This window comes from Microchirus variegatus (assembly GCF_963457635.1).
Source record: "Microchirus variegatus genome assembly, chromosome: 3".
NCBI classification, from domain to species: domain Eukaryota; kingdom Metazoa; phylum Chordata; class Actinopteri; order Pleuronectiformes; family Soleidae; genus Microchirus; species Microchirus variegatus.
In genome coordinates, this window is record NC_139804.1 from 30,417,114 (window position 1) to 30,427,786 (window position 10,673).

Consider the following 10,673-nt stretch of genomic DNA (forward strand, 5'->3'; position numbering starts at 1 on the left):
TTAAGACACAGAGCACATGTCTGTCAGTCGTCTCATTGTTTTCCTCCTCTTCTGCACATGAGGCACATGATGTGAAACTGGTGTACTCTGAGCATCAAGCCTGCTGCTCCGTCCTCTCTCAGAGACCTTATCCTTCGGACCTGTATTACTGGCACTGTCATTTGCCTCTCTTGGCAGATGATCAATAAGTTCATAGAGGGTAAAGATGCTGAAACTGATTTCATCGTAGGCTGTCTTGGTTCCGCACTCGAACAAGCAGGCGAAGGCCACAGCAGGTGGTTCTCCAGGTGAGGGAGGGAGCTCCAGGTAGGCCAGGTCAGAGTAGGCACTGGGGCCCTCGTAGATCACCCAGGGGCCACGCCAGCTGTCTGGATCACGTGGCAATATGCTGAGGAACACACCTAGATCCTTGCGTGCAGTGGTCCATGTTGGGTGGGAGTATACAACCCAAGTGGGGGTGAGGAAATCTGGAGAGGAGCTGTGACTGGGTGACAGCGAGCTGGTGAAACTTGGAGAGGGAGGTATGGTTTGATTGAAGTGGGTCATGGAGGTTGTCCAGTGTCTGGAGCAGTGCGTAGATTGGTGTGAGTGACTTTCCCACAGGTGTAATGGGGCAGGAAATCCAACAGTGCTACCATGGCAGCCATTTCTTGGCTCCTCCAGTCGCTGCACCAGCTGCCCCTCCTGAAACACAGCGCCATCATCTAGACTGAGAGCCTGCACCCTGTAGCCAAGACGGCTGCGGGCGTTACAGTACAATACATTTGTCCCATCTTCTTCATCTACGGACACCATCTGACATTCCACGCTCTCTGGGCCTGGCACCGCCTCCCCAAACCGCCAGGTTCTCCCATGGGTGTCGCTGTGGAAGCAGAAGGCACGAGGTGTAGTCTGGCAGAGTTGTCCAAAACACTCCTTGCAGTCAATGTGGTAGGCGTAGGCAGGAATGAGGAGTCGACCTGACTTCAGCTGGATACCATGGCCCGGGCCAAGAGCGAAAGTGGCCCATTCTGCAAGGAAGGAAGGAAAAGGGATGTTGTTGGAGGCGAGTCAGACCGTTGCTACAGCTAAAGTAAATCAAAAAATACCAATTTGAGGAGTCAAAACAAGTCACTTCGATCTTATTTATCACATAATATACCACTACCTGCTGCACTCCACACTAAGGCCATGCATTTCTAGAATAACACAGTGCCTGTTAGCTGACCTTTAATCGTGTCTCCTATGACTCTCTGGGTGAGGTCAGTGACTTCAGTCCAGGTGTCTCCACTGTCGGTGCTGCACACATAGCAGAGCCGGGTCACATTTTTGCCAGTCACCAGCTGATAGGACTCTGAGGTTTGGCCCAGAACAGCAATGAAGAATACGAAGAGCGTACCAGTGAACTCATCGTACACTGGGCACGGGTTCATGGATCGATGGCCTGTCAGGAAAGCAGTGCCCAGGACACGCATGTCCTCCCACTGGAGCGGGAGAGGGATTAGAGGTGAAAACACAATAGAACTCAAGCACCATAAGTGATTTCATTTGCATGTTGTTCCTTTTCAAAATACGGTGAAATAACAGTAGATTATTGGCACTGCAGCCTTTACACCAACCTCTACATAGTTTCTATAGAAAGTGCCTTTCCTCATGACCAGCAGATGAGCGTGGGAGTCAGACGGGCTGAGTCTCTCCTCACAGAAGGCCAGAAAGCACCTGGACTTGGACAGGTAGAGCAGTGCCGGGACTCTGTATGTCACGCCGTTTGGCTCCTTGTGGAAAAGCACAGACCTCGCTGGGAAATAGGGAGACCTCATTCTCTCTGATGAATTAATATTTATCCTTCAAATCCAAAGAGAAACATCAGAACCACTTACATTAGCAGGCAAAGCCTCTTTTGATATTTTTAATATGTGGGGTACTTTCTTTCTTGTAACTTTTGTATATCTCTTAATCTGGCATGGAGCAACTGTGTGACCACACAATTTCCTCCAGGATTAATAGAGTATTCTCTATTCTGATATGTGTTTACCTGATTACTTTAAAGACTGTGGACCAACAAATGAGGTTCAACTGTTAAAGAAATATGCACTAGTTACTTGGGTGTTGGGTGGGGAAATTACCCATAAATTAAAATGACATAAACTCTATGAAAACTCAAAAGGTAAAACGGTATAATGTCAAATTATATATTTTATGTGCTATGTATGAACTGTATGATATATGCAACCTGCCTGGATATATAATGGCTTTCGGTATATGTGCATGTTATTGCTCAATTCCTGTTTTTAAGCATCGACTGCTTTGATGACAATTTCGCACTGCACACACTGAACAACTGCTAGAACGTTCTACAGTACCTAATACACAGATGATGAGCAGAAAAAAGGTAAATGGCTGCAGGTTTACTTACAGTGTTGCTGCTGCTGAGTGAGGATATACGTAGTCCGTGTCAGCACTTGAACATGGGTTGACACGAGTAATGTGTGTGTTTTGGAATGCAGGTTTGAAAGCTATAGCCTCTCCTCTCTGTCCTCTATTCATTGTCATAGTATGGCATGCTGTTCACTGACCCAGAAATGGACAACACTCATCAGATCTACAGCTTTGGATGAATCAGAGGAGAGCAGCCATTGTGGAAGTGAGAGAGAGGAGAGTGCAGCTCGAGCCACATTTTTTTCTGTCAGAGAGAAACAGAGAGAGACGTGGGCTCAGGTCGTGTTTCCATGCTCTTGTGGGGGACACACGGAACAATGATTCAAAGATAGGCATCCTCCCTGATTTTGTATCCAAATAATTGTTTTCTTATACATAGGCTACTATTAATTAATTTTGCTTGTTTTGGGTTGCCAAGTTGTGAAAATTCATCTAGCACTTTAGGGAGACCTCACCCACTTGAAAAGTGATCATTTATTCATCATTTTGACTTAAAACATTGTCAAGCATCTTCATTTTTAGCTTGTAATGTTCAGGTATTTTCTGGTTTCACGTCTTTTTTTCAAGCTGGTTTCAAGCTCAACATGTTTAGGTTTTAACAGACATCCTCTATTTATTTATTCTTTATTTGTTTATTTACATAAACATTCATGCAAGGGGTATATGGTGTATAGAAAATACATATTACATTTCAAATTAATTGAAGCATATTAGAACCTTCTAAAAAAACGTTACTGGATTTGCTGGCTTGCTTTTTTAAATGCGGTCAGAAATTGGACCAAATAATATATATTTTTGCTTATTTTAGCCAAATCGTTCATCCACAAAGCACATTATATAAATACCCTATCCACATTTACATGCTCTTATAATGAAATCCAATTCTATATATGCATATATAAAGACCCTAAAATAATGTGTGAAAAACCTTAATCTATTATAAAGAATGCCCTCACAAATGTACTTTTTTTGTTAATTGATTTGTTTTAAAACTTATGGTTTTAATGTATTAATTTAATATATTTTAATATAATTAATATATTTTTGTGTACCTAATTGTCTGTTCTAGTGTTGTTTATTTCTGTTTATCTAAAAAAAATAAACCAACTTTCCTGTTGCGTCAGTCCCCTCGCATTGTGTGACGTCATCAAACAGCGCCAGCCCCGCATGGTAGCTGTCAGTCAGTTGCCACTGGGAGTTTTGATTACACTCCGTCAAAGTTCTGTTGTTCTCTGGTCCCGAGGTAAGCGACAATGACACAGCATGTTCTGAGGGATTATTTTAATCTGGACATTAAAGACTGAATGTTGGTCACCGCAGTCAGAGCCGCAGTTAAACATGACGCTACAAAAATAGCTCATTAGCATCGAGGCTAACAAGTGGGCTGGTTCGGTCAGTTTGTTGTATCCGCAGGTCGATATAATAATAATAATAATAATAATAATAATAATAATAATAATAATCAACGAATTTGTCGATTATTATCGCAATGAATCGAATACTTGTTTGGTCCACAAAATGTCCGGCGAAAAAATCAGTGTTTTCCAACCTGGATATGACTTGTTTTGTCCACAAACCAAAATGGTTGAGATTTAAGGATTTCTTTGTTATGTGGAGCGAAGAAACCAGAAAATATTCACAGTTAAGAAGCGGAAAAATGAGGGAAAACACTCACTTAAACATTTTGCAGGGTCACCATGGCCAGGCAGTGGTCAGAGGGCCACTCCTCGTCCATCCTGTGTGTTGGAGCTTCTCTGGGACCTGAGGGTCTCATCGCTTCAGGCTCTGAGGGTGGAGAGGTGACGGTTTGGGGCCAAGAGGGAAGCATCATCGGCAGACTCACTCTTCCTGGGGAAGAAGACAACACAAGTGTTGTGTTTTCACCAGCAGCACCGGCTCATCTGTACGTGTCACATGGAGACGCAGTGAGTGTGCTTGACCCCAGGAACCTGAAGGGCGCTGTGGAGGAGTTTCAGGGTGCAGGGGAGGAGGAGATCAATGCTTTAGCTTTAAATGAGACGGGTTCAGCTCTGGCAGTGGCTGATGACTCTGGGGTAGTTCGCGTTCTGGAGCTTCCTGGAGGAAAAGTGTGCCGGACTCTTCGCAGACACACGAACATCTGCTCCTCTGTGGCTTTCAGGCCTCACAGACCCAACAACCTGGTGTCTGCTGGACTGGACATGCAGGTAAGAGAAAAGTGGTTTTCTGTGTGTCCATGACATTCACTACATTTGATGACATTTCTTTCCCGGTTTGTGTTACCCTTTATTGACGATTCAGGTGATGCTGTGGGGTCTGCAGAAGACTCGCCCGCTTTGGACACTGAACCTCCAGGATGTAGCTGAAGATGAAGGTGACCAACAGCAACGTCCTGGTCAGCTTTTTAACCCGCCACTGGCTCACTGCGTCTCTGTGACGAGCTGTGGGAACATTTTAGGTTGTGCAGCAGAGGATGGACGAGTACATCTGATGCGGATCGGCAGCGGCTCGAAACTGGAACAGCACGGTGCAGTCAAAGCCCACAGTCAAGGAGCCTCACAAGCCCACTTTGTTAGTTTGCCTTCTCACCCGTACTGGCTCGTCACTGGGGGAAATGACGGGCAGGTCGCCCTGTGGGACCTCAGTAAGCACCCAGTGGTGGCTCTAGAAGGAAAAGCCAAAACCAGAGTGGCGACAGCTCCGCGCAGGAAGAGCAAGAGTAAGGCGAAAAGGAAAGAACAATCACAGGATAAAGCAAAGACCCCAGTGAAGTCTGAAGCAGAGAAAGAAGACGCTGAAGTGGAGGATGATGACGAAGCTGCTGCAGAGGACGTGACAGACGACAGGTCTGGGCCAAAACTGAGCATCAGTCACGGGGACAAGGTGAACTGGCTCTGTCCTGCTGTGCTGAATGGAGAACAGTGTGTGGTAGTAGCTGATCAGAGCAGCACTCTGTCTGTCTATCCTCTGTCTCACCTATAGTGTCATGATTGTTACACCATATTGTTCAATCTCCTGTTTTGGTCATTGCAGTGCATTATTTTGACTTGGCGTTTTTTTTTTGTTGTTGCGTTTTTGCTTCAAATACTTTTTTCAACTCGTCAGACGGTTGAATTTGTTTGGAATCCAATCACTGTCAGTCAGTGCCTTTTGAAATTAAGAACTTTATGATCAGGGGTTTGGAAAAACTCAATAATTAAGCTTTCGGAGCATATTTTGATGGCAGCCAAGTTGGCTGATCATCAAAATTAAACAATTAGATTAGTAGGTGAATGTGCAACTCCTCTGTGATAATGTTCATTAGCATCAGCTGTGCCAAAATTATTAATTATACCACAAAAAGCTAATTAGTTTGACTCTTCATTACATATTAGAAACGATTAGCTGTGGTTTATGAATTAATAAATCTGATTGTATTTACATTGATGCTGACTAGAGAACTTTTTAAATGAAGATTTGAGCGTTATAGGACATGGTTTGCGTCCCTTCATGTAAATGGAGGTCTGTGAAAAGCTCACAAGGGGGTTCCCAGAAAGTTTTTATCTAGTCCAGGGTTTCTCACTCCTGGGCCTGGGGAGCCACTGTCCTCCATGTTTTAGGTTTTTCCCTGTTTGAATCAGATGTGTTTTAGCAGGGAAACATCTAAAACATGCAGGACAGTAGCTCCCTAAGACCAGGAGTGAGAAACCCTGATCTAATTTGTCAACCCTGTCAGGATCCGACTCCTTTCTTTTATATGAGCGCACAAACTAATTAAAACGGTGTTCTACTCACATCTGAAGGAAACAACACCAGAGGGGTAAAGCAAATCTTTACAACAGCAATCAAAACCCACAAAATGTGATTTGTACCGAGTTTGCAAAAGTTAACAGATTAAATGTGTTTTTGAGGCTCATTTAACACAATCTTCACTAATTTAATTGGCTCAGTGGAGGTTTTAGCACTGTAAAAAAAGTTCCTCTTTGAACTAGATTTGGCAGTCCAACACTGAATTTGTCATTTTTGTAAACGTGTTTGTGGTCAATGAAACATCCACATTGTTTAAAATAAATCTGTATTTCACATCTAATGAAGTCTGTTGTTTTTTCCAAGAGTAGAAACATGCATCTCAATTCAAACCAGGTGTCAGACAGAAAGGAAAGCCAGGAGTAAACTGTAAACTGCTTCAGAGATTTGATAGGACTTTGTGACACAACTACACTTGGAGTCCTGTTGCCTGCATCCTCTGAGGAACTGTGTTGCAGGTTTTATAACAGCATCATTTTAACTGATTTTGTTAAAGGTCAGTCGAGGTTTGTTTTGATTGACCTGTACAAGCATGATCCAATTGTTTTTTGCTGCAAGTAAATCCTCACAGACTGAATCAGTTAAGACAATTCAACAGCTTAACTGTTACTATATTTCCTTTATGCCAAAACACTGAGAAAGTTAAACTTTCTCTTCCTGTCTGGGCTTCATCCGTGTCAAAATCAAGCCACAAACTACAGACCACATTCTTTCATGACCACAATAATATGCATACACTCACTGCAAATACACTGTATTCACACGATACTTCCACACAAGTAAACATTCTTCAGCAAACAAGCAAAACACTTTTCTATAAGAACATTAAGGGGGAAAAGAAGGCACAATGATGATTGTTCAAACTAAGGAATAAGTCTTGTTTTCTCAAAGCAGCGCACCGATCAGACTAGCTGACACATTACAGAGCTATGATAACAAAACTTCAAAATGCAAACAACAAAATGTACTTTATCAAACATATTTAAGCTAATTCAAATAAAAGCATTTTAATTAAGTTGTTCACAGTAGGATTCATACTCGAGAAGCACATGATCATCTCCACACCGCAGAACAGCATGATGAACTGCTTTCAGTCTTTTCCACATAATTTGTCTCAAACCATATTCTAACTTTTATGTCATTTTATGCTTTATAATGACACGCAGCACAGACAGGACCATGATGACTCCAGAAAGATGCATTCATCGTCCCCTCCTTTGTGGGCATTGAGTTGAGGTGATCTGACCTGATCCAAGGTCTGTGCCTTTGAGGATGGTGAAGAAATCATTTTACAGTTTAGCCAGGCTCTTCTCCAGGTTCTTGATGTCCGCCTCCCCGTCGTCACCCTTGCTACCGCGGGCGCTGCACTCCACAAACTCCACTTTCACTGGCAAATGGCCAAACTCAAAGTCCTTGCCTTTCTTGCCCAGATACAGACTGCCGCCCACAGAGCCGTCCTGAGAGCTGAGGGCTGCTGAACGAGTCACCCGCAAGGTGTTTCTGTGAGGGAACAGATAGTGATGACTTGTCTTTACTTGCTCAATATCCACTAACCGAACTAGGTTTTTATTATCACAAATGTTTGCCACAGGGAGAAGAAATGGTTCAACATGTTTTTCTAAGAAATTACAATTAAAAACCACCATATTCAAATAGGACTACTTATATTCACGAGTGAGTAACGCAAATTGCCCGTGGCTTCCTCGGATTTACTCAGCTCTATTGGTTCACAGATGAGCTAAATGACAGATCACATGACCAATTACAACATTAGTGTTTTTGTGGTCATGGTGAACACAACCCGAAGTAAGATAAAATGTGAACATGGCAAAAACATGGCAAATAAAATGAAAAGTGAGCTGAGACTATCAAAACATTCAGTAAGTATTTCCTGTAAAAAAAAAAATGTGTGATGTACTTACAGTTCTTTTTCCAGCTGCTGTTGAATCAGTTTAGCTGATTTTGCCATGGTGATATCTACAGAAGAAAGGTAAAAAAAAAATATTTTTTTTAAATGAAGGCTGAACTGACTGAAATGTCAACATGTTATTCTGACTGCAATAGACATTTCTAACCTTGTTTATTGCACACCACAATCATAGCTGGAGCATTTCTGGAAATGACGGCATCTGTCAACAAATCATACAGGAACTCTGCCACATCTCTCACTTCTTTCTGGAAGATAGCGCTGTCCACAACAAACACGATCGCTCTGAAGAGATGAATGACAAGATAAATATAGTAGTGAATAAAATACAACTGCAACAACAGTCAACCAGCAGCTGTAGAAGGCTTTTAGCCAATCTTCTAAAGAAAATGACAAATGCTTGATGATTTCAGGTCCTAAAATGTAGGAATTCATTGGAATTTGAAATAAGAATGATTGACATATGGACTGTTCATCAGATGTGTATATTTCAGTCTTTCAGAAACTGCAGAATGCAAAAATCTGTCTCCGTTTCCCTCTGTGTCAAATCAGTGAAGGAATCACACAACATGTTCCAGTGTCACTTTTTAAGCCCTTTGAAGCTAGAAATGTAAATTAAACTTGAGAACAATGAGGCTAAATTTGAAACCAGGAATGCCTGCTCCAGATCTGGATCTTGATTTTGTCATCTTAAGCAGCATTCAGGATGAAAATGTAGACATGTAAATCCTTCAAAGTTAACAATTGAGTAAAAATATAAAAATATTAACCTGGCTGCAGATTTGAACTTCTCCAGATATTGACAACGAAGACTGTCATGTCCTGGAAGGTCTATCAGAGTCCAGGTGCTGCCCTGAATAGAGGAAAGAGACAAAGAACAACTGTGTACCAGGCTGCGAGACTTCTTCCCTCTTGAGTATAAATATGCACGCTTAAATACCCCCCTCTAGAGTGGTATAAACATGAGGAAGCACCCTACTGTCTGGAACAAACACTGTGGCCTTTAAGCAAAATATATATGTTTTTATTGTTCTAAAGGAGTGCTTTTCTAGTGGAGAAAAGTGATGCAGTGTCCCATAAGATGTCCTTGCAACTGTTTCCTATGGAAGCCCCTTCTGATCAAAAAGGTGCTGGTGTGAAGTCCCTACATAACAGTGTGCCAAAGGATGTCCTTACAGGAAATTATGTTCTGTGATATATAGAAAATGTTCATCTCTGTGATAGAAAGTCATGCTATAGTTTAAAGGATGTCCCTGTATTTGTTTGCACAGGTGTGGGTAATTAGTGGCACCTGCACCACTGGTGTGCAGTGGATGCCCTTTTAATGTTGGCCCATGTCCTTCCAAATATCAGTGCATGTCACTGTCTTGTCATACACTTACCCTGTCACTCTTGGCTTTGTATGGAGCACTGCTGTCAGTAATAGAAGTCTGCGTCCGCTTGAACTTCCCAGACAGCAGCTGAAAAGAAACAAAGGTGTGTGTGTGCGTGTGAACCAGCTGTTCGTCACTGTGACACACAACGTAGCGATGTCATTCACGTCCACCTCAACTCACCCGGCTGAAGAGAAGCGTCTTCCCGGAGTCACACAGTCCGACCAGCAGCACAGCGCTGCGGACAGTTTTACTGCTAAGAAAGTACTTCAGAAAAACTGCAGGGGGAAAGCGGTAAGGTTTTTTTTAATCACTGACGTGTCACCAACACAGTCTGGCCAACACGTTTGAATGGCTCTGCCTTAGCTTAGCAGTTAGCCTACTGGTTCTACTACTACTTCTTCATCATCCTCTTTGAAACGGTTTCATTTTAAAACACCATGTTGACAGGCATTTTGAAGCGGAGTCAAGCTAACGCTACAGGCCTCGCTGGTAAAAAGAAACACTGGCCTGCTAAAATAAACACTATACAGCCGATAGTAGCTTTGCAGCTAAGCCGGTGTAATGCTAATAGCCTAGCTTACAAAGCATGCCAAGAAAATACAGTAAAAACTTGTACTTCGCTGCTAAGCTAATGCTACGGGCAGACCCAGCTAACTATTATTAGCATGCTAACTTCACCTACTTACCACAGGTGATGATAACAACCGCCAAAGCCACGATAGCACCGATTAGAAAAACCGGGTCTTGGTCCTCCAGTTGTTGACGAAGAAACTCGATATACGGCTCAAGTGGGTTTTCTGCCATTTCCACGTCTGGTTTTCCTCGCATGTTTCCCCCGGTGCTGTCAGCCTCCATCTGGCCGTGCAAACTAACCCTTAGTATGGGACACGTCTGCTTGCTTCTTTCTAAAGCCTGCACAGAGCCCGGGCCGTCAGCAGGGGGCGCTGCCGCTCACAGCATGTACATCTTATTCTATTCCTACTGTGTTTAGGACCCTTCTAACAAGTAGTCGATTTTATTTAATGTCCTATTTTTAGTCTACTTTTAACTAAAGGCTTTCCTCACAATGACCCTTATTCTGATAGAGGAAGAATGTTATTCTGTGGCGGCCTGAAACGTGGGATCAAAGGAAGTCAAAAGGCAACAGTATAAAGAGATCCAGCTGAAGTATGAATATTTCATTTATA

At 42.8% G+C, this 10,673-nt stretch overlaps 3 protein-coding genes across 3 annotated transcripts; 1 reads left to right on the top strand and 2 right to left on the bottom strand.

Annotated features, from left to right (window-relative positions):
* On the bottom strand, positions 1–1,799 carry neu4 (sialidase 4; the record flags this gene model as incomplete). Its single annotated transcript, XM_083886959.1, has 4 exons — positions 1–499; positions 602–1,010; positions 1,208–1,463; positions 1,599–1,799. 4 exons carry the CDS (start codon positions 1,797–1,799, stop codon positions 1–3), a joined length of 1,365 nt encoding a protein of 454 aa, XP_083743085.1.
* Positions 1,800–3,566: 1,767 nt separating this feature from the next.
* On the top strand, positions 3,567–6,279 carry wdr53 (WD repeat domain 53). The gene is made up of 3 exons (XM_083885997.1): positions 3,567–3,661; positions 4,109–4,604; positions 4,699–6,279. The coding sequence occupies exons 2-3, from the start codon at positions 4,116–4,118 to the stop codon at positions 5,377–5,379; spliced, it is 1,170 nt and encodes a 389-aa protein (XP_083742123.1). The 5' UTR covers positions 3,567–3,661; positions 4,109–4,115; the 3' UTR covers positions 5,380–6,279.
* Positions 6,280–6,489: 210 nt separating this feature from the next.
* On the bottom strand, positions 6,490–10,365 carry srprb (SRP receptor subunit beta). Its single transcript, XM_083886551.1, has 7 exons — positions 10,173–10,365; positions 9,667–9,761; positions 9,493–9,570; positions 8,881–8,963; positions 8,259–8,395; positions 8,106–8,160; positions 6,490–7,683 (listed from the first exon to the last, which is right to left on the bottom strand). Exons 1-7 carry the CDS (start codon positions 10,339–10,341, stop codon positions 7,473–7,475), a joined length of 828 nt encoding a protein of 275 aa, XP_083742677.1. The 5' UTR covers positions 10,342–10,365; the 3' UTR covers positions 6,490–7,472.
* Between the last annotated feature and the right edge of the window lie 308 nt (positions 10,366–10,673).